General features: G+C 39.0%; 2 protein-coding genes across 5 annotated transcripts in view; one reads left to right on the top strand and one right to left on the bottom strand.

Moving 5' to 3' along the window:
* LOC125232620 (bifunctional glutamate/proline--tRNA ligase) overlaps positions 1 to 17,729 on the bottom strand; it is a 116,366-nt gene extending 98,637 nt beyond the window's left edge. The window contains exons 1-13 of one of the 3 annotated variants that reach the window (XM_048138360.1): positions 17,599 to 17,729; positions 17,176 to 17,508; positions 15,753 to 15,903; positions 14,947 to 15,057; positions 10,021 to 10,147; positions 9,585 to 9,777; positions 8,596 to 8,767; positions 7,709 to 7,867; positions 6,349 to 6,423; positions 5,712 to 5,856; positions 3,764 to 4,008; positions 2,853 to 3,060; positions 1,120 to 1,308 (exon numbers count right to left, since the gene is read on the bottom strand). In XM_048138360.1, coding sequence (XP_047994317.1) covers positions 1,120 to 1,308; positions 2,853 to 3,060; positions 3,764 to 4,008; positions 5,712 to 5,856; positions 6,349 to 6,423; positions 7,709 to 7,867; positions 8,596 to 8,767; positions 9,585 to 9,777; positions 10,021 to 10,147; positions 14,947 to 15,057; positions 15,753 to 15,903; positions 17,176 to 17,508; positions 17,599 to 17,635 — 2,145 coding nt within the window. In that variant the 5' untranslated portion in view covers positions 17,636 to 17,729. Of the gene's footprint in view, positions 1 to 407; positions 471 to 1,119; positions 1,309 to 2,852; positions 3,061 to 3,763; positions 4,009 to 5,711; positions 5,857 to 6,348; positions 6,424 to 7,708; positions 7,868 to 8,431; positions 8,509 to 8,595; positions 8,768 to 9,584; positions 9,778 to 10,020; positions 10,148 to 14,946; positions 15,058 to 15,752; positions 15,904 to 17,175; positions 17,509 to 17,598 lie in introns of those variants that run through there. The other 2 variants (XM_048138362.1, XM_048138363.1) reach the window with 2 other exon arrangements.
* A 367-nt stretch (positions 17,730 to 18,096) lies between these two features.
* LOC125232941 (two pore potassium channel protein sup-9) lies at positions 18,097 to 23,271 on the top strand. 2 transcript variants are annotated; one of them, XM_048138791.1, is made up of 8 exons: positions 18,097 to 18,247; positions 18,353 to 18,540; positions 18,954 to 19,171; positions 19,500 to 19,674; positions 20,528 to 20,634; positions 21,465 to 21,583; positions 22,124 to 22,229; positions 23,072 to 23,271. In XM_048138791.1, exons 2-8 carry the CDS (start codon positions 18,414 to 18,416, stop codon positions 23,174 to 23,176), a joined length of 957 nt encoding a protein of 318 aa, XP_047994748.1. In that variant the 5' UTR covers positions 18,097 to 18,247; positions 18,353 to 18,413; the 3' UTR covers positions 23,177 to 23,271. The 2 variants fall into 2 exon arrangements, with proteins under 2 accessions (XP_047994748.1, XP_047994747.1); XM_048138790.1 differs by having other exon boundaries at positions 22,124 to 22,238.
* The last annotated feature ends 384 nt before the right edge of the window (positions 23,272 to 23,655 follow it).

Raw genomic sequence — 23,655 nt, 5'->3', positions numbered from 1 at the left:
AAAGGTCTAATAAGAGCTCGATTCGCCTTTAAATAAGTGTTATTATAATCATTAGTAAAATTGTTCCATAGCCACCAACTTCTGCAAGACGTCGTCAAGGAAATATTATATTTTTGCAGCTATATGGTTTCATCTCCTTAATGTGCCCATCAGGTACAAGCAGCAACACAAGTGGCGCCGCGCGCTGGTTTGCACGGACGGTGGCCGCGCAAAAACCTTCAATCTTTGCAGTAATATGGTTTCTGTCTATACTAGTATTAATAGTATCACTAACCTGTTCATCAGGCATCTCCTTGGTGTGGCCATCAGGTACATGTAGCAACACAAGTGGCGCCGCCGGGTGTGCACGGACGGCACCGAAGTATCCCTGTCTTCGCAGTCATATGTTTTCTAAAAGTACCACTAACCTGTCCAGGCATCTCCTTGGTGTGGCCATCAGGTACATGCAGCAACACAAGTGGCGCGGCACGCTGGGGCTTCTTCGCAGTCATTTGTTTTCTAATAGTACCACTGACCTGTCCAGGCATCTCCTTGGTGTGCCCATCAGGTACATGTAGCAACACAAGTGGCGCCGCGCGCTGGGTGTGTACGGACGGCACCGAAGTATCCCTATCTTCGCAGTCATATCTTATACTTTTAAACGAGCAATTCTTGTATATTTATTTATTTATATATATATTTATTTACACTGACGATCTCGGAAACCGCTCTAACGATTTCGCAGAAATTTGTTATGTGGGGGTTTTTGGGGGTGAAAAATCGGTCTAACTTATCCTTAGGTCCCGGAAAACGCGAATTTTCGAGTTTTCATGCGTTTTTCTTCGCGCGCCATCTCGTGTGCAGTAGTTGTACTGTTAAGACAGAATTCTTTCGGTCGATGTAAGTACTATTTATTGCAAACACTAGATGGCGACACAGGTCAAGGCTAAAACGAATAGAAAAATACACTATTTGAGTTTTTGTGGCGAAATGCGCGCCATCTCGTGTGGAGTAGTTGTGTTGTTAAGGCTGAGAATTCTTTCGCTCGATGTAGGTACTATTAATTTTTGAACTAGATGGCGACACATGTCAAGGATACGAAACAGAACCCAGATATTGTTTTCTAATAGTACCACTGACCTGTCCAGGCATCTCCTTGGTGTGGCCATCAGGTACATGCAGCAACACAAGTGGCGCCGCGCGCTGGGTGTGTACGGAGGGCGGCGATGGCGCCGCGTCGACACGGAAGAAGCCTCGTCGTTGTAGTTGGATGATGTCGCCGACTTTCAGTTTGGAGAGCTCTGGCTCGCCGATCATGGGAATCTCCCACTGGGAAAAAAATAATAATTTAGCCTTTTGTGCGTAATTGAGCATTTCTTTTTTTTTGCCAATAAAAAAATTTTGATTGTTTTAGGGAATTTTAGGTCAATTGTACTCAGAATCACGAGTACTTTCAATCTCACTGGGAGACAAAAAGTGTCCCAGAATTTCCATACATTTTTGTTACTTTCCTCTTTTGTTACCCCATATAACATGTACGGAAAATGGTAACAAAATAAGAAAAAATCGTATGGGACAAATTTTTAAATTACTAGGATTGAAAAAGCTAGTAATTCTGAGTAGAAATAGCGCATTTTTTTCAAAAATATCACACTTCATAAAACTGGCAAAAAAAAAGAAATGCTCAATTCATATTGCTCTAAAACTTCCACTCGAATTTGGAGCTTAAGGCTAACGGCTCAGCCACATTGGTCTAAGCACGCTGCGGCCATACATTGGAACGAGACACAGCGATGGGACTTTTCATTCGCACGTTTGGCTGCCGCTCACCGCTGTCGCGCTTAGACCAATGTCGTGGCTGGGCCGTAAGGCTGGTCCCACCAAAAGTAAATGACGAACTATCGGCGAATAGGAACGATTAAAAGATAGTCGCTCCCATCTAAATACAAGAGAGAACGTGCGATTTATAAGTTTATCGCCCGGCGACGAACAACTCGCTCGCGCTATCATCTCGTCTTACACGGGAGCGACTCTTGTTCGTCTCTGTGTGAGTAGTTCTTATTGTTGCGAATGTATTTTAGACTGGCTTTTGCCCGCGGCTTCGCTCGCGTTAGAAAGAGACAAAAAGTAGCCTATGTCACTCTCCTCTCCATCCCTTCAACTATGTCCACTTAAAAAATCACGTCAATACGTCGCTCCGTTTTTTGCCGTGAAATACGGACAAACAAACAGACACACACACTTTCCCATTTATAATATTAGTATGGCTGTCACTTTTTTATTTATGGTGCAGAACTAACTTCTGGTTAGAACTACCAAAGATGTTTTTTTAACGGGTGAATCCATGTAAAAGTAACGTGAGTCACGACTTCATTGATTGTTTATTTGAACACACATACACAGCTGCAAATGAAAGTAATCTATGCATATATCGGGAAAGTAACACTTATTTAGAGATAGATTACTATTTGACCTTGTATTGTGAATAAATTGACCATGCCATAAAACATAATCATGATTCATGTCTCTTCCCGCGGATTGACCCCAATACATTCATAATACCAAAGAGGATCGAGTATTATAGAGAGTTACTGTCAAAGTAAAATGTGTAATCACAGTGCATAGACTGCCATCTCTCGACACATGCTTAAAACTTTTGAACCTCAGTTTTGACAATTTGGTTTGGTCCATATTCTTAGCTTGATATGTGTTAAAATGTCAAATCTTAATATTAGCACCATCTAGCCGAGCGTCCCCCAAAGGTGTATCGCCAGCTACGTCATCGCCCCTTTTTATGTATGGTTTTGAGGTACGTTTCTTTCTTAGGCTTTAGCTGTCTATAAGGAGTTACATATATCTTTGATAATACATACTCTGGTTTGATGTCCAATGTACTGCTTGAAATCCTCATCCTTTCCAAGCACTGCTTTGGAAATGATATGGTCGAAGTATACGCAGTACACTTCAAGGGCTGGTGATTGTGGGGTGTCGGCTAACCAGGTCAGTTTGAGGGTCTTCTTGTAATCTTTGTTATCGAGGTTGGGTGTTGCGTCAATGCTAGTCACTGTGCCGTCGGCAGATCTGGTGGGTGATTAATATACTAAATAGAGGTACATTTATTTACATGAACATAAAAAATGAAAATATAAATAATTAAATATTGGGGACACCTTACACAGATCAACTTAGCCCCAAACTAACCAAAGCTTGTACTATGGGTGCTAAGCGACGATATACATAGTTAAATAGATTAATACATACTTATATACATAGAAAACATCCATGACTCAGGAACAAATATCTGTGCTCATCACACAAATAAATGCCCTTACCGGGATTTGAACCCAGGACCGCGGCTTAGCAGGCAGGGTCACTACCGACTGAGCCAGACCGGTCGTCAATTACATAATTATATAAGAAACTACTTCACGTGTCTGTCTGTCTGTGTGTGCGTCTATATCGTGCGTCATCGTAGCTCCAGAACCGATGAACCGATTTTTTTTTGTTTGAAAGCTGAATTAGTCGGAAGCGTTTATAGCCCTGTTTGATGGAAATCGGTCTACTACATCAGGTGAATTGAAATAGATATCATACACGAAAGAAAAAACGGCAAGGCCCACTGGTGGCCGAGCCGGGAATCGAACCCGGGTCTTTAGCCGCGTAGCTAACGTCTTTACCACTAGATCACACGCCCGCCAAAAATATTCAATAAAATAATTTGATTCCTTCCCTAGTTGTAAAATTTTGAGGTTAGGTTATTTAGTTAAAAATAAAGGCTACTCACTTGTGAATCTTATTAATCATAACATTCCCGTAATTGATGAATGTAGCATTCTCTCCCTCCTTTAGCGTCTTTGCGTCAACCTGGTCAATAAGCAGCCGCTTCGAGACCCACACGACTTTGGACCCTACGTCCGCGTTCTTAGGGTGCAGGGGGACGGTTAGCGTGGAGTCGCTTACACCCTTTAGGTTTACTGGCACTGGGTTGGCTTCCAGTGCGGTGTAGCGCGGGGCGATCGGGTCAATGACCTGGGAAAAAAAAAAGAAACGATCGTCATTGGCCACAGCATCTTTAAAACATTCGCTATCAGACAAAAGATGGCGCACTATGTCAGAAACGGGTCGTAATTTATAACCGCCCGCTTGTAATGGGATCATCCATAAATTACGTCACACTAAAAATCATGTACACCCCCTCCTTGTCACAGCTGGTCACATCTGTGAGACTCCCCCCCTACCTAGTGTGACGTCACACACTTACATTATGATAGATTTTAAAATGTGACGTCACGCAATTTAGGACCCCTCCCACCCTCTTGTCACACATTGTCACACTTCGTCGAACCCCTCCCTCCCCCTTAACGTGTGACGTAATTTATGGATGAGCCCCATTGGTTGAGAAATGTGACCTGGGGCCCGTTTCTCGAAAGGTACAAGCATTGTATTACAAGTGTGTTTCCATGACAACCCATACGATTTGACAGTTCGCGCACTTGTAATACAAGGCTTGTACCTTTCGAGAAACGGGCCCCTGGGGCCCATTTCTCGAAGTTACAATTTACAAGCGGTTGTCAATGTCTAATATGACAGGTTGGAAAGAGACTTCCGCTTGTAAATTGTAACTTTCAGTTTTGAGAAATGAGCCCCTGTAGAATAACTTTCATCGTTTGGTCAATCATCAATTGATCATACCCAGAGACCAATGTGCAAATAGGCTAGTTTCCTACTAGTCAAATCAGTTTCTTTTTACACTGAGAGAAATTTGCATTGTGAATTTAACAAGTTCGACTTGTTGCGGTTTATCCGTTTGAATCAGCCAAACGTATGTTTAAAACAATATGTATCAGGTTGTTTTTATAAAATCGACTTGTTGATTCAAATATATTGCTGATTCAAATGGCTTGTTGTTTGAACCAAAGAGCACGTAGGCGCTATTTTAACCAAAAAACTTGTTGAACGAACATGAAAACTGGTTGTATTTTCTCTCAGTGTAAGAACTCTCAAAACGATTTGCTAATATGGAATTACTATGAAATACTGAGGAGTGACGTCACGGTCAATTCATTTACTTTATATCTTTCTCTTTGACTTATTAAATAGAGATTATGTTTAAACATAACTACTGTCCATATTTTTCTTCTAATTGTGTGGTGCTTTATTTCGTGCACTGCATAAAATATTTAATTTTAAGTATAGGAAACTACACTAAACTAGCCTATTATCACTTATCAGATACAAATATCTGGGCAACCGAGCTTCGCTCGGTTCTGTTCGTATCCTTGACATGTGTCGCCATCTAGTTCAAAAATGAATAGTACCTACATCGAGCGAAAGAATTCTCAGCCTTAACAACACAACTACTCCACACGAGATGGCGCGCATTTCGCCACAAAAACTCAAATAGTGTATTTTTCTATTCGTTTTAGCCTTGACCTGTGTCGCCATCTAGTGTTTGCAATAAATAGTACTTACATCGACCGAAAGAATTCTGTCTTAACAGTACAACTACTGCACACGAGATGGCGCGCGAAGAAAACGCATGAAAACTCGAAAATTCGCGTTTTCCGGGACCTAAGGATAAGTTAGACCGATTTTTCACCCCCAAAAACCCCCATATAACAAATTTCTGCGAAATCGTTAGAGCGGTTTCCGAGATCGTCAGTGTAAATAAATATATAAATATACAAGAATTGCTCGTTTAAAAGTATAAGATATGTCATTTGGTTATATACCTTCTTGTTGATGGCCCAGATTTTGTCCCACTCCATGAACACGACAGATCTACTGGAGCCCTGGGCCTTAATGAACTGCCGAAGTCCCTCCACGGTCATACCGCGGCGGAGTACGCCCCGTACTGTTGGCATGCGGGGGTCATCCCTGGAAAATTTGTTTGATTAGGTTTGATCGCGATATAATCCAGTCATTGGGTGTAAAATAGGGGCTTTGCCGTACAAAAGGTGGGGTATAAGATTTTTTAATTTGTATTGCTTAAGTATAAGCTAGTTATGAAAAATGCAAGTTTTCGACCTTGAGGGGCGCCGGGGTTAGTCGCCATCTTGAATTAAAGTGGCCCAAATTTGATTTGGCATTTTTCATAACTAGCCTAGCTATACTTAAGCAATACAAATTAAAACATTTTATGATGACTGGATTAATATTGAATACATAGCAATCGTAAAAGTAAAAGAAATATTTTCAGTAATGCTACATTTAAAAAGCAAATGAGTCAATGTAGATGTTAATTTTCAGTACACATAGTGATTCTTAGTCGAAACCTCAGAGGGCCATCTGTACTAAAAGCGTCGTACGATACACGTGCGAAAATGAACTTCCACTTTTCCGCACTTGTACGTAATGTACTAAACATACCATCCATCGACGAGTCCTTGTTCCACGAACCAGGTCAATTTTCTCTTTGACAACACCGTGTTCGTCATACTCAATCTGAAAAGACATAGGCATACATACATTATTGACCCTCCAAAAATAATCGTCATAAAAAATACTGGAACTGATTGGTTAAATAGAACTGATATAATACAAATTGGTTAGGCCAAAATTGTTTTTCGAGAGTGAAAATTTAATTATATTTAATTAAGATCATCAATGAAATATCATCTCCAAGTTAAAATTAATGTTAGTAGCGTCGTTCACCGTTGTATCAACATCGAATTACCTAGCAACCAATTGTTTGTAATAAACGTCTCTGAATGGCCGATAACGCGACAGATAAAAAAATGTGTTTCAGATGCAGAAAAATTTGCCAGGTATCGCAAATTAGTATAGAAATTGTATGAAGTTCTATTTTTGAAATTATTACAGTTAGCTAAAGTCAACTATAATGAGATATTATAGTTGATTCGGAACTGCCATAGAGTATCCAACACTGAAAAGTTAGCACTTATAGTTTAGTCTGTGGTGTCCTAATTGACAGATTACAGTCGACGAGTAGAAAAAAATGTTTTTCAAATCATTTATTTAATTAAGACATCAATGGTCCAAGAAAAGTGTTATCTATGTAGTAACAAACGAATAATAAGTTTTGAGCGATGACGTAACCGTTAATCCGTTGCGTAGTTTGCCCCATTGTAAGATTCGGCAGGTTGCCCCAGAACCGCCGAAAAACCACACCTTTCGGCCACAAGTCTGCGCTTGCGTGTCCCGTGACACGCGCACAACAAACACCCTCTGCCAACAAACTGTCCTGCAGTTTGGCAGAAGATTTAATGTTGTTAAAAAAGGGTTTATTTTGAGAATAAACAAACAAAAGTGACTTCCTCCGTCCCTTTCCCACAAATACATACATAACATAAGTCAACATGACCAACGATTTTTAGCTAATTCGTACCTATATTCTGTACATTGGTCACAGTAAATTACCGACTGTACTCCCAGATGTAAGGCTTGCGTAGACCTAGACTATAGAGCGTCGATGAACCAGTAGAACTGCGGGTCTCGATCGTGGCACGGAGGACGTGAGTGACGCCCTCAAAGGCGTCCACTATGGGGCATGTTACTCACCGACTGTACTCACAAATGTACAACATGTGTAGAAAATGAATCCCAATCATAACCACTTGTATTACTGGAACTCTCTTTCTTATAAAATGAATTGGAGGGGGACTACCGCTTGTAATATGAGTTGTAAATTGTTATGCAATTAGGCCCTGATGTTGGATTTGGTATCAGAAGTGGGATTAATTAGTAATGTAACATAAAGTGATCTTACCGGCTGTACTCCCAGATGTAAGGCTTGCGTAGACCTAGAGCGTCGATAAACCAGTAGAACTGCGGGTCTCGGTCGTGGTACTCCATTGTGCGTAGGACGTGAGTGACGCCCTCAACTGCGTCCACGATGGGGCAAGCGAAGTCGTATGTCGGGTACACCCTGGAATAATATACAATTATACATGATCGGATATAACATTATAGACCCAGAGATTTCCAAAAAAATGTGGTTAACCCTTTGAACATTTCGTATATATCAACCCTGGTGAAATTAACGAAAGTTGATATTGAACAATAACGGCGCGTCTTTGTTGGCGAAAACCTGAAGCGCCAAAGATACCTATAAGAAATTAAGAATATATCATATCTACTATGGAAATATAGTGTACAGTCAGACTTTAGTAGGGAATATTCTGTTGATTTACCTAATTCATGAAAACCTACACCTATGCTATTGCTGTCATGGTGAACCTTTTCGAAATTCACTAGGCAGGTCAATTAACGTTTTTGGCAGGCACAGGGATAGCGAATAGGAAATAGCGATTTGCGTTAGCTAACTTACTTATACCGTGTGCCCGTCCGGGGGTGTGGTTCAGGCTTGCATCGATAGATGGTGCGGTCTCGCATGCAACCGTTGGCTGACTTTATATCCTTACTCGCACAGTTGACAGACGGAGAGCGCAAGAGAGTCAGAGAAAGAGCGAGAGATAGTCAAAAGACTCACTTGTACTGTGTGCCGGTCCGAGGGTGTGGTTCAGGCTTGCACCGATAGATGGTGGTGTCCCGCATGCAACCATTAGCTAACTGTACGTCCTTAATCGCACAGTTGACAGACCGAGAGCGCAAGAGAGTCAGGGAAAGAGTGAGAGAGATAGTAGAAAAACTCACTTGTACTGTGTGCCGGTCCGAGGGTGTGGTTCAGGCTTGCACCGATAGATGGTGGGGTCCCGCATGCAGCCGTTGGCTGATTGCATGTCGATCTTGGCTCGCACGCAGCATTGCACGCCGGTGGATGATCCTTTCTTCATTTCCTCCCAGAGTTGCATGTTCTTGTCGACCGCTGGAGAGAAAAAAACTTTTAGTTAGGATAAAGGTCAGGTCAGGTTACAAGAGCTGGCACGAATGGAACGAATTAGTGGATGAAAATATCTTTTTATTATATTAACCAATGAAGTTAGCGGCAGGGGTTTACAATGCCTTACCGATAGAAATAAAGTCTCTTTCATCCACTAAATTCCTCAATTGTCTAAAAAAATATCTTATCGAACTGTGTCCATATAGTCTTAAAGAGTACTTTCAGCTTGTAAAATAAAATAAAATATATTGCATGTTAGTTTTACTTTTGTAAACATTGTTTAAATAATGCTACACCAATCTGGTAAAATTGTTTTGAAACTTATTAAACATGTACATGTACCATCTTATGTAAACATACAATTTATGGCAAATAAATGAAATGAAGTTCTTAACAGTCTTCACTGTATACTAATGTCTAATACCACTCATATCTCAAATATCCCATTTGTTGGCAGCTGGCGCTCTTGCAAAATGACTTGGTCAATACCTGGCTGATTTATCTTTAATAAAATCTTTTAGCTTTTTTGGTGACAGCTTTCAAACATCTGCCAAATTCAGTGTCAGTTCTAATGATACTAGTGGACCATACTTGCTCCCTTGACGAGTCTTTCAGGTTATCCAACGTTAATTGCTCAAAGGTTAACTGGAAGAGGTCCCTTAAAGGGATAAGTTCACCTTAGTACTCATGATAAGCTTTTTTCTTGTGTATTGTATTGTTTTCTGGTACAATAAAGTGTTTTAATACTACTACTTAAACAAAATACTACATGGCGATCCTGCCAATGCCTAATAATACTTACAATTATTCCTATTCTTGCTGTCAACCTTCTGTTCTCTCTCGTTTTTCATCTGCTCAGCGGGAGTATCGTCCACGAAAGCCTTGCCCTCCTTGATGAGCTTCTCGCAGTATTGCAGCATCAGGTCGAAATATTGGGACGTGTGGGTGAAGAGGTCCGGCTTGATTTCCAGCATTTCTACGTCTTCGAGGATAACCTAGAAGGATCAGACAATAATTTTGTTAATTTGATCATCCCATCATCATCAACGTAAGTTCTTACCTATTACATGACGCGCGAACTCGAATGCGATTTTAGTTACGTCGCAGACTGTTGAGGTTACATAAAATTCAGCATATAAATCAAATACCGCAATGTAAATTACCTAATCTGCGAGTTTTCGCATATACCTAAGTGCAATACTTAAACCTACAAAAGTAGTGTTAATCTTGAAACATACCTTCTCAAACTCGACGTTTTCCTTAGCGGGGTTGGTGTCATCGAACCTCATGACCAGTTTACCCTCGAACGCTTGTTGGTAGTACTGGTTCAGCAGCGCAGCCTTCGCGTGTCCAATGTGCAAGTATCTGTGACATTAGAGATTGGTGTCCACATTATTAGAGATCGCTCTTTAGCGATAAGACCGCCTGTTGTCTACCATAGTTAATTAAAGTTATGTGCTTTTTTTTAATGTAATTTTGTTATATTGGTGAATAATAAAGAATATTTGTATTGTATTGGATATACAAAGAAATACCACTTCATTTTGGATATGGAGTAGCTTCTTTTTCTTCTTCCTCCTACCCTTATCCCACGTTACGTGGGGTCGGTACAACACGTCTTCGTCTTCCATTCTCCTCTATCCTTCGTCATCTCAACACTCACATTTTTCTTTCTCATATCCTCTTTCACACAATCCATCCATCGTTGTTTGGGTTTACCCCTCCCTCTCCATCCATCAACCTTCATCTCCAACATTCTTTTGCCTATATGACATGCATCCCTCCTCATTACCTGACCGTACCATACCAACCTGCCAGTCATCTTTTCCGTTATAGGCGCAACTTTCAAACTTCCCCTAATATACTCATTCCTGATTCGATCCATTCTGGTCACTCCATACACCCATCTCAACATTCTCATGTCCGCTATGTGCATTCTCTTTTCAAGGAGTAGCAGGGCACGAAAAATGGGCATAGGTTGAAACAACAAATGAATTAGAAACTTTATAAGGGATTGCCTTCCTGCATTTATGTTATTTTAATGTTTATACTCAAATGTTAACCTTGATGATGATGACGATGATATCCTGTTTTATCCCTCATCAGGGACATTTTAACTGATTGTTACCTTAGAGGTATTGAATTTTTTATATTAAAGGAAAAAAAATGGAAAAATTTACGCTTCCGGCGGGACTTGAACCCGCATCCTTTTTGCAATCCGTGCAATGCTCTTACCAATTGAGCTACGGAAGCCACGCCGGACTTCGCAAATCTTTCCATGCCTTTCCTTTTGTACATACGTCTTGGCAAGCACGTATATATAGAAAGTCTAAGGGGGGGGTCCGGGTCATAAACTCAACCGGATAAAAAGCGGTCTCGAACATTTAATTAATAATGATGCAAATTAAAAGACACCAATTATTTTTAAAATCGGGACTTAATCGCGTATAACTACATATTAAACTGACCTCTAACGTTTCAAAGACGGCGTTGTCCCCGTGGTCTCGGAGAAGACTGGCTTGAAATGACATCAACACCTTCTGACAGCCGCGCGAGTTTTTCGAACTACCCGCACTTGGTTTTGATTATCAACTTGAACTGTTTGCGCACTAGGGATGTTACTCTGTCGACATACAACTCTGACGATATTCGATTTAACGACTGTCGATATTATTTTCGGCTTACACTTATTAATGACAGGATTCCATGTGGATGAGATCCTAAAACCTTCGTCCCGATTGAAATTGCGATGTTTTTTGGTTCGCGATTAAGTCCCGATTTTAAAAATAATTATGTGTAATAATCATGAAAGTTTAAATCAGTGTAAAAGACACTACTTCCTTATAAAACTATATTTAATCGTTTTCTTCTTAAAATTAGTTGATTGACAATATCATTAGCGTCTATTAGAGCAGCTACTTCCCTATGGATAGACATATAAGGGCTAGCCCCGTGAGGCGCTCTTGTCCCGTCCTATTACGCAAAAATGTTTTTAACCTGGCCAAGTGGCCAGTATCAATAGCAACTTTCTGATCGAAAGAAAGAAATTTGGATCACACTGGTCGATGGCCCCAATAGCAGTTCTAGATTTTTTTTCAGGCTCCAGGGTTGACCAATGATTATGCCAGAGTTCGTATTCAGATTTGAATTTGTGGAGAAAAAGTTCAGCAGCTTTCAGTAGTTCCGTTTTTGTGGCGTTGTCAACATTAGTCTTCGTTGGCAAGACCTTTTGTAATGTGCCAACTGCGTATTCATGAGGTTGGAATCGGGCGTCTAACTCGGATATCAAATGTTCCAAGAAAGGATATTAATACGTTTCGCTGGTAGTATATCTCCGCAGTTTCCCCTGGAACATTATTGCGATGGGTTTGGCGACCAGTTGTACGAGGTGCCACTAGTTCACCGCCAGGGCATAAATTTTCGGCGCCCTTATGAAGAAGTTTCACTACGTAGGAAAATAAATCGCGAGCGTAGCGAGCGCGAAATTTTTTTCATAGTAATGCCGTAATTTGAAGATTAACGCAATACAAAATTTATGGATTTCATCAGACAGAGTGCGAAAGGGACAAATGGTTGAACTTTCGTAGCCGCACCCTAGTATAGTTACGTGTGGCTGAACGTGAATATCATGTACATAAAATAACAAACAAAATGGAGCACTATAGTGGCCAAGTCAGGAAAGCAAATTCGGAATTTGTCCTAACTAAAAGAGCAGATAATTATAAATTATTATTACGCGTTTATTACGCGTTAGCGGACTCAGTGATAAGTTATGGACTTAATGTGTATGGTAGAACCTTCCAAACTTATATTGAAGAAATTAAAAAGTTACAGAAAAGAACTTTAAAATATTTATTGGACAGAAAAACAAAAAATAAACTAAACGGTGATTATGAAAAACTTTATAAAATGTATAAAATACTACCTCTGCCTCAAAGAATGCAATATTTGATAGCTATTGATAACTACTGTAACAATAAGTATAAAATATATAAAAAAAGTAGATATAGAACAAAGAATATTAGAATAAAAAAATATATACAACATTTAGTTAAAAATTATTATGGTAGAAGAACAGATAAATTTTTAGTCCCGAAAATATACAATGAAATAGAATGGTTAAGAGAGGAAAACAAATATAGTTTATTGCAAGTAAAGAATAAATTAAAAAAAAACACTTATAGATAACCTACCTTAAATGCAGCTACCAAGCAGTAATAGGAATTCATTGTATTGTTTGTTATACATACTTACTATTTTGTAAAGCATGTTAGTCTAAGCACATATTCACATAGTTGTGTATTTACTAAATTACTATTTAATGTTAAATTTAGGGTAAGCATTATTTAGAATTATAGCCACTTAAGAACGGTACATAGCTTTGTAAAAAATGAGCGCTGTCTCGCCAACAAACTGCATGAGCAGTTTGGCGAGGAACTTTAAAAATGTAAAATGTATGTTACCTTTAAATAAATAAATTAAAAAAAAAAATAATAATAATAGTAAGCGCGAATTTTTTTCCTATTGACTCGATTAATTAAGACAAGGTGCCAGCGGGGAATCCGCGAACTTTCAAGCTTTTATCGTCTGCATTCTGCAGAGCTGCACTCTGGAGGTCTTTGACATATTTTGGGGTATTTTGACTTCACAGGGCGTCTATGTTCCCGACTTTTAGGCCTTACATTTCGCCATCACTATTATTTTTATAATAATGCTTAAGAGTTAATTAAGAGATTAACTGCGGACTCGATCGTCACCGTCGGGACGCCCATTTCGGTATTTTGCCACTAAGTGATCTGAGTGCTTTGAAATTCGCTCACCATATGCTGCGACTCACAAAATTGCGCCTCTCTGAGACGTTTTGAGCCTTTGGCTTTATGAGGAACTCCGCTTTGGACTATCGGGTATATTTTTGCATTTGGATAGCGACGTAACTTTGCCGTTCACCGCACAATGTGGTTCGTCAAGGGCTAGAATCCTCCTTTTACGGCACCCTAGCAACAGCGCCCTTATGAATGGCAATATGGTGCAACTTTCCACTTAATCTGAATTACAAATCTAGATTTTCAATAGGTGGATTAATTTCCGAATCCTCCTGCCATTTTGTGATATGTGCGCGCCCACGCAACGTATAATTTTTTGTATGGATTTTTCCACATTCTCGATTTTGGCGCCCCCTTACCATGTGGCGCCTAGAGCGGCCGCTCCATTCGCTCTACCCTTAATCCGGCCCTGCCTAAGGGGGGGGTTTGAACCCCCTGAACCCCCCCCCCCTTATATACGTCCTTGCGTCTTGGGGTGGTGTTTAGAATCGTTAGCAGACGTTTCTGCTTAATAAAAAATAATTTAGGTATTGAATTATTTATTGATTTCTTGACTCCACAGTCAAACTTACCGTAGTTTTGTGGAGCACTGTATATTTATATTATTTATGTTACCTTTGATTGTAATAATTAAATAAATAATAATTGGTTTCAAAATCTTATTTTACAAATAATCGTTATCTTGGTTTGCCAGGACCGCTTTTCTACTTCCTTTCCTCTACTATTCTCTCTACTTTACTCCGTATTGGACTCGCGTGGCCCGTAGAAGCCCGCTCATGTCCACTTTCATGACATCAAGTTATAGCTTTTTTGGTTCGTCGTGCCTGGGGTGCCGTGTATTTGGCAATAGTTATTTGTCATACAAGGGGGGAAAGTTGTATTTTAACGGCGAGTGTGGAATTTTTTTTTTAACACACGGGAAGCAAAATACATTTGCACCCGAGTGTAACACAAAACTTTTCCCCTCACTATAGCGAGGAAACTACAACGCAAAAAATGCGTTTATCACTGCTTCCAGTAGTTCCACAGGTGGTAAATCATCTTTATTACTAGATTCACCTACTTTTATCAATTTTAAAGCAGTTAATTTGACTTTATTCAAGGTCAAATTACTTTACCCACTAGTGGATAAAATGGGTTTTTATCCGCTGGTATTAACGGACCAAACACGTGTTTCCGAGCTGGTGAGGAGAAAAATATTTTTCTTCAATTAAACAGAAGAAAAAAGATTCAACGAAGTATAAAAAGGATTTTTCGTAGAATAAAAAGAAGTGGGGCTAATTTCTTATCACTAAAATATACTAAGTAGTCTTTGTATATAAATATGACTCATTTGCTTACCCTGATGCTTCAGGAGGGAATCGAACAACAACCTTCCCCATCTCAGCATGAGGCAGGTCCACAAATTTACCCTCTTGCTTGGGCCCTGAGGCATCCACAGGTGGTGACCTCCTGAAATTACAACATTTTATTTTCAATAAAAATTTATCAGTCACATTATTGTAAGTCTTAAGTACTTTATAGTTACAGCTGATGTACAATTCTGTAACTATAACATACAGTTTTACTATTAGATATAATTTCAATTTCTGATATTAACCAAAAGGTGATTGAAAGGTGCCATAAGTTTATTTTACGGAAGAGGGGGTATAGAAAGAGACAAAAAGTGGCCTATGTCTCTCTATCTCTTCAACTATCTCCACTTAAAATATCACGTCAATTCGTCGCTCCGTTTTTCCGTGAAAGAAACAGACACACATGCTTTCCTATAATATTACTTAGTATGGATAAATAAATTGAGATAAATGACTGTATTATGTGACAGTTGTTGTGACTTTGCTGGCAATATAATAAATCAACAATATATAATAATAGCTACATGACAAAAAACCGGAAAGTGAAAACAATTTAGAAAAAAAAACATACTAATGTGATGTGTAAGCATACCTAATTAGATTAAGTAGGCTAGATGCTTTATATATGGAAACTGTATTACTCATAATGATCAGCTTATTCTATCTGTATTCTAATCGACATTACATATTGATACCTTGGAGAGTCAACATGTGTTTCATTTATTAAACTCTACTACATCCCTACCGAATAGAACATGCACCAATAGCTTCGTCCAATACACTAAAACATACCTTGAAGAAGCCTTAGACAGGTTTTCCAAGGCATCGGCCGGCAGGTCCTTCAGGGCCTTTATCACAGGAGGCTGGGACTCAATCAGCTTCATCCAGCGCTGAATGTTGGTCGGAGCACTGGATTTGGAGATATCCTTAAACTTGCTGGATACTGTAGTTTGTGAAATTAAAGCAAGGGTTAAGAACAATATGGTTTAAACTGAACTGTACACTAAACTAAGATATATTAGAATTGTTAAATGTCAAAGAATTTGAATGAATGTTGTTAGAATTGTTAAATTGGCTATGTTATAAAAACATGAATTAATAAGTAGTTGTTGCACTATAAATGTTTTAACATAAGAATAATTTTAATTGTTTTGTGAGGTGAAAAAAAAAAAACAACAAGTCTAAAGTTGTGTCAGACTAATCAAACAAACCAAATTGATACAAGTTTTGGTAAATAAAATATTACCAGGAATAGCAAAATAAAAATAGTCATGAGTATTATGTTGATTGAATGATATAGATAAGTGGGATGATAAATGTAAAGGACCTCCAAAAAATTTGGATAATATATTACCCCTATATTGACAACCAGTCTGGCTCAGTCAGTAGTGACCCTGCCTGCTAAGCCGTGGTCCTGGGTTCGAATCCCAGTAAGGGCATTTATTTGTGTGATGAGCAAAGATATTTGTTCCTGAGTTGTGGATGTTTTCTATGTATACATATAAGTATGTATTTATGTATTTAAGTATGTATATCGTCACTTAGCACCCATAGTACAAGCTTTTGGGGCTAAGTTAAGGTGTCCCCAATATTTATTTATTTATATCTGATTCTGATATAAATCAGAATCAGATACCTATATTGCTATAAAATTGCGTAATATATGAAATACCAACAAATTCCTAAAAATTGCATCACTTAGTTTATTTGTTATACATTTAAAATAACTGTGCAAGTAGCATCTCGCAGCAAATTTGACAAAATACTCCAATTCAGCCTTTTTTGAAACTATCAATATTAACAGCACTGGCGTAACACTGGTTACATCTGTGCATTTATATATACTGGCCTTAGTGTCTATTTCAGATGATTTATTTGACATCGCTTTTGATGGCTTAACAAGGCTTAACATAGCTGACAAGGGCAGCTTGCATTTAATTTGCTTTTAATTTATAAAACTTAAATTTATGGCAAAATGGTTAAAAAGTTATATAATTGTATAAGTGAGTGGAATTCCACTTAACAAGACCCTGAATTATTGAAAATGAATTACTACTCTTGCATACAGCTTCTGTTGGGTTGAGTCATAATAAATGCCTCTTACATCACATGCTCTAAACTTTAATAAACATTCTTACTAACTTTTCTACAGTTCTAGCCTAATTGTGTTTAAAAGCATATAAAATAATATTTATGATATCTGATAAAAACTCACCGTGAAGCACGCTGAACACAGCCAAATCACTGACTGATAAGGCTTCTCCTACCAGATATGTCAGTGCTCCCAAAGTTTTATCCAAGTACTCGATGGATTTCGGGATCTCGTCCTCCAAGATGAGGCTGAACGACAGCCAGTGGTTCATCGTAACCTTCTGAAGCGGCCCGGCGGCTTTGTTGAACGCATTCTCCAGTATTCTTATCAAATCATTACTGGTTCCATATGGCACAGTTTTAGACCCATTAGGCAGGGTAACGGTGGAGTCAGCCCCCCATGAGACCTCGATGCTCTTCCCGGAAGCCCGATACAGCTCTACAGCGAGCAAACCACCTTAAAATTAAAGAGAAAGTACTTTAATTACAAGTTGCTCTTAATGTGAAGGAAATAGCCACTTTATTGTATAAAACTTATATTTTTTACCTAAAGGTGGGTTAGATTTACTGCAGGAGATCTTCATGGTGTCGCTATTTTTGGCCGCCGATCCTAAATAATTTTCGTAAAGGAAAAGGCGCAGCGTAGCCGACCCACGTTAGCACACGAAGAACTGTCACTGTCAACAACAAAGTGACACTTGAAGGTTTAGAAGCGTTTTTACTGTTTTAACTTTGTTAGGACTGCTTTACACGAGTTCTGAGAATGAGATAGCTATATTTTTCGTCACTCTATCTCGCTCTATCCTACTCTCTATGAATTGTCGTGTTGCACCGTGTAGGTGCCTTTTAATACCAAAATAAAAACCGACACTAAGAATAGAAAAAGCACAACACTATTATTGACAAAAGTTTTTTTTTTAATGATAGAAACACACACCCACGACTGTCGATTTGTGTATTCATTTGTGCTGTGATTTTGTACAAACAATTTATTTATTTTATTAATTAAAAGTAACACTTCGTGTCGTTTATTGTTTATAATAGCTTCCTCTTTACCTATACTTGAATTATAAGACTGTTCAAAGCCAAATTAAACATTAGTCGTTTACATTTTTACTTAAATCGTAATCTGCAGTGCAGAATTTAAATACCTCACGTATATTATCGTATATCACACAATTTCTATTTATAAAATGGTAAATTACACATGTTTTCCTTCTCTTTGTTAAGTTTTCTACTATTTTCATGAATAATAATGGTGTATTTAACAGTTTTTGATAATATTTACAACTGTTTCGCAGGTGCGCACCTCGGTGCGATAAATATTATTTTGCCGCATATTGCTGCATTGCTGGTGGCATCATGAAGCGTCAGAACGTCCGCACTCTGTCCCTGGTGGTGTGCACGTTCACATATTTGCTGATCGGTGCGGCAGTTTTCGACGCTTTAGAGTCTGAAACTGAGAGCAAGAGGTGGGAAGTTCTTTCTGGTGAGTTTTGTCAACTTTTGTTTGTTTTTGATTATTTCTTATAGGCTAGCTGTACTTCGGCCTTTACAGAAATATAATACGTTATAGTGGATACTGATGCAACTAAATATTTAAAGAAAAGTTCATTTTTTTCACGTGTTAACGGATTAACGATTAACTTTAACTTACGTTAAATTTGTCGAAAAGTATCGCTTTAACGATTAAGTTAACTTTAACTTTTTTAGTAACGGATTAGCGATTAACGAAGTTAACTATTTGATTAACGGTGCCCAGCTATGTCAGAGCCCACTCTATACTCACAACCCACCAATTTGCTTGTAAATCACAGTTTAGGAAATGTTGCTAAAATTATTATACTTTACATAATTCTTGAAGTTGTAATATATTTCAACACCAATTTAATTTTATTTCAGACATGAGGAATGGTCTAATGCGTAAATACAACATCACCCCAGAAGACTACCACATGATAGAGATAGTTATAATAGAGAACAAGCCGCACAAAGCGGGGCCACAGTGGAAGTTCGCCGGGGCATTTTACTTCGCCACTGTGGTGTTGGCTATGATTGGGTATGGGCACTCTACTCCGGTTACTGTGGGAGGCAAAGCATTCTGTATGGCTTATGCTATGGTAAGTAATTTCTAGAATTTTTGCTATCATGATTAGAGAAGCGCTTAATAAAATAATCAAGTTGATCATGCCCCAACAATCATTAATTCTAGTTTGGCACGAATTTATTTACTCAATTAAACATTTTGGACTTAAATATACGTTATATCTATGAAATAAATTTACAAGTCCCTACTTCTGATTACTGTCTCGGTGAGGCTTCTGCATTCTGAGTTCAAGGCAGTATGTTTGAAATTTATCCTAAGCTTCTTTGACAGACATTTCAGCTTTTTTGCTTTATAAAAGATTTACCACTCATTTTCTACTAGTATTTCAAATCTCTCTTCAGGTGGGTATTCCTCTAGGCCTAGTGATGTTCCAAAGCATAGGCGAGCGTCTCAACAAGTTCGCCTCAGTCGTGATACGCAGAGCGAAGTGCTACCTGCGCTGTGAGACTACGGAGGCCACGGAGATGAACCTCATGTTTGCGACGGGGATGCTGTCTAGTATAATTATTACTACAGGTAAGACCTAAAAAACACCTTAAAGAAACTGCATAACCACTGTTGGTGGCTTACCTCCTAGGGTATTTACGAACCTCAAACATTACACACATACATAAACAATACGACAACACAACAATATTGCACAACAATCCTGTAGCATGCTACATGGACGTGCCTCGCCCGAGGCAGCGCGTGCGTTTTGCTCGACCAAGCAACCTGCCTCGGCCGAGGCATGTCTATATACATTAAACGTTCGTCTCTCAAGGATATTGCCTCGCAACGGGCCTCGCTCTGTTTGGACCCGGCTATTACCTACGATTTATTCAAAATAACATACAATCGTCAAGCTTTCAAGAAAAGTGCTTAGTTCCATTTTGAATACCGGCAACGCCTTCCTTCTGTACGACGGTACTGGCTTAGCATCATGCGATCCGTTGTTTGCCTCCTATGTCATAAAAATAACTATATTGCCTAAGAACTACCCAGCAAATCGATGACCAGGTAAATACAACACACGATGTTTTCTATAAGGTACAGCGGGACAATTTCGACTGGGGGACAAATGCAACTGATCCATTTTTTTCCATGTTTTACAATGTTTGCATTATTAATTAGAGTGGACAGGTTATTTAAGGCACGCGTGTTCAGTGGATACATGTGTAACTGAACAGTGTAATAGGTAATGGAAAAAATGGATCAGTTCAGTATTCATTCTTTATAAACGAATTTTAGAACTGCCGTATGAGGTAAAATTTTGTTTTTAGGTATATTTTATTACTTTTTCATATCGAAATATCCTTTATATCTTATACCTTTGTGTACATATGAGACGTCATATGCTAATATAATATCTCAACAATACTTGTTCCAGGTGCAGCAGTGTTTTCTCGTTATGAGGGCTGGAGTTACTTCGACAGCTTCTACTATTGCTTTGTGACGCTGACAACCATCGGCTTTGGAGACTATGTGGCTTTACAGGTACATACATTTTAAAATTCTAAAACCTAAATCGCAAAATAGCGCTTGTAGGCTCACTGGCTATTAGTTGGCTGTTACTTTACTTGACAAGCTATTGTTGTGCGGCCAGATGATAGTAAGAGAGTGCCTTTATAATTTTGTCATATCTGTTCATGTCACAGACATTTTACTGAGTAGAAGTAGTCAAAATTAAATTGGAACCCATCGCTGTATAAAATGCCATAGTGAACAGTGCTGAAAATTTGTACGAAGTGCTAGAACAGCCATTCTCAAAGTGTGCTCCGCGGATCCCTAGGGCTCCGCAAAGCCTCTCTGGGGTCTCCGTGTGAATTTTGGTTACCTGATATGCAACTTCAACTCTCTTCCATAAAACCAAATATTATTTAAAAAAAAACAGTTTCATGTAATAACCTCATCACATTAGAATCTAATAATTAGATTTTACTACTTATGATGACTTATTAATATAATTATTTTTTTTTTCAATTTTTAATTTAAGGGTTCCGTCAGATATTTTACCATCTAAAAGGGTTCCATGGGAAAATAAGTTTGAGAACCGCTGTGCTAGAATAATTACTAGATTATATGAAATAGGATGACGCTGGGTCAACACTAACCGAACAGCCTCGCGAGGCAATTGCCTCGTGCGGAAAACTTCCGTGCTCGTGCTCGCACCTTTGCCTCGCCTGAGGCAAGAAGGCGGCCTTCAGTCAGCTGGGCAACATAGTCCTGTACAAGTGCACATTATTTATTGCCTTAGCTCGTCGAATGATTGGTTTTTCTTTTTAATCCATATCGGGAATGTTTAATATACTTTTTTTTTTTTTCAGAACGACCAAGCATTGACCAGTAAACCGGGCTACGTGGCGCTCAGTCTAGTATTCATTCTATTTGGGCTGGCGGTGGTGGCCGCTAGCATCAACTTGCTGGTACTACGGTTCATGACCATGTAAGTAGGTTAACTATTTTACCGCATGCTAAGCCATTTATGGTCGATATAATGATGTATGATGAGAACTATTAAAGTTTAAATGTCAACAAATATTTTTTAATTCATCCGGTAAAGGGTTAAAATAATTAAAAAAAAACTGTTTTGGACAGCAACCGATCCACCTCTTCCCAGAAAAAATACTTGTCATTTAATGAATAGCCCTAACTATTGGCTGGCTAACCTGCTTACCCGTTCATTTGACTTGGCTCTAGGAAAAGGTTACCCTTACGGGATACTCCACTTAAATGAAAGGATTCAACCTCTTCCTAATTCTGTTTGTCAACGCGCTAGCTCCTCTGTCCTACACTTTAAACGATATTGGAGTCTGTTTTTATGCGCTTTTCCGACTCTTTACATAATTATCACTCCTTTTTTGAAGAATCTCATCTAAACCCTCAGAAAACCACGGCACGGAGCACATTTCACATTCAGGAACTCTGTGCCCAGTCATCTTAGGAAAAACTGTTAAAATATTCTTTTCGATTTCGATATCGACAGGCAAGCCGAAGAAAATGCTCGTGACGAAGAGAAAGAAGCCGCCAGAACTATACTTCCCCTGGATGCTCATGGTCTCGAAGGCAGGCACCACGATGACCAGGCTTCGGTAAGCGACGTTAGTCTCACTTTATATTATCTGTTCTCTATCCTTCCTAGTTTACTAGAGAGAGAAAGAAGCTAAAACCATACTGCCACTGGACGCACAAGGACTTAAAGGCAGGCACCACGATGACCAGGCTTCGGTAAGCGACGTTAGTGTCACTTTCTATCTCTTATTATTATCTTTCTTTCATCTTAGCTTTTGATCTAGTTATGTCGGAGGCTAAAAACTGATTTTTCGATTGTCTCTGAACCTTGCACTGTCTTCTGCGTCCATTGACTTGCAAGTTATAGCGGCGCTGTCGCTCGATCACAGATCTTCAAATTATCTCTAAAGATGTACGAAGCCTAACGATGATGTAAGGAAATGTTTGATAATGGTTTTATCACTGACATTTTCTTCCTTATCCGCAAAATTAGAAGTAGTTAAATTGATTGCTGATAACCTTACCACAAAATTAAAATTTTGAAAAAGCCCCCGACCGCGACATAGCGGACCAATTTTCATGAAACATGGCTAAGAACAATCTCGACTAACTCAGCTTTCAGACAAAAAAAAAACTAAATCTAAATCGGTTCATCCGTTCCTGAGCTACGATGCACAAACAAACACACACACAATCAGACAGACAGGTAGACAAACAGACACGTCAAACTTATAGCACCCCGTCGTTTTTGCGTCGGGGGTTAAAAAAGTACGACTCTATTGCGAAATCTGCTATTTGAAATTTTCGGTTACAATTTCCAAAAACCTTTTTTTGTATTTTTATTTTATTTGACTAGATGACCTATTTATAAGAGTTATGATTATTTTAAGTGTCTAAATTGATGATTGTTATTTCGCTACAGGTATGTTCCTGCAACTGTCTCGGCAGTAAGGCGTGTGAAGGCGAGCTGTTGCCCGCCTCCACACACAGAGGCTCGCTCGAGATACTCGAACGCGCCTCCGTCTGAACACATGGTATCAAGAACAGACTACATAATCGAGTGAGATTCATTGAAAATCAACACACACATACATTAAATAAATAAATATTATAGGACATTCTTACACAGATTGACTGAGGCCCACGGTACGAGTAAGCTCAAGATGGCTTGTGTTGCTGGTACTCAACAACGATATATATATATATAAATGCCCTTACCGGGATTCGAACCCAGGACCGCGGCTTAGCAGGCAGGGTCACGCGCAAGGCCAGACCGGCCGTCAAACACATGGACATTAATTGGTAATTTAATAACTATATTGTCAACACAAGAAATATGCCAATTTAGCAACCTAATTACCGCCTCCATTCACAGAGACACTTGATCGCGCTTCTGTCTGAACACATAGTATGCTACAAATGACATGACATGGGTATACTGAGATGAAACCACCAAGCAATAAAAAAAGTTTGCACTTCAATAATAGTTCAATATCAAATCCGCCT

Source organism: Leguminivora glycinivorella, chromosome 13 (genome assembly GCF_023078275.1).
Source record: "Leguminivora glycinivorella isolate SPB_JAAS2020 chromosome 13, LegGlyc_1.1, whole genome shotgun sequence".
Taxonomy (NCBI): domain Eukaryota; kingdom Metazoa; phylum Arthropoda; class Insecta; order Lepidoptera; family Tortricidae; genus Leguminivora; species Leguminivora glycinivorella.
Note: the sequence above shows the minus strand (reverse complement) of the source record. Positions and strands in the feature narration are given on the sequence as shown.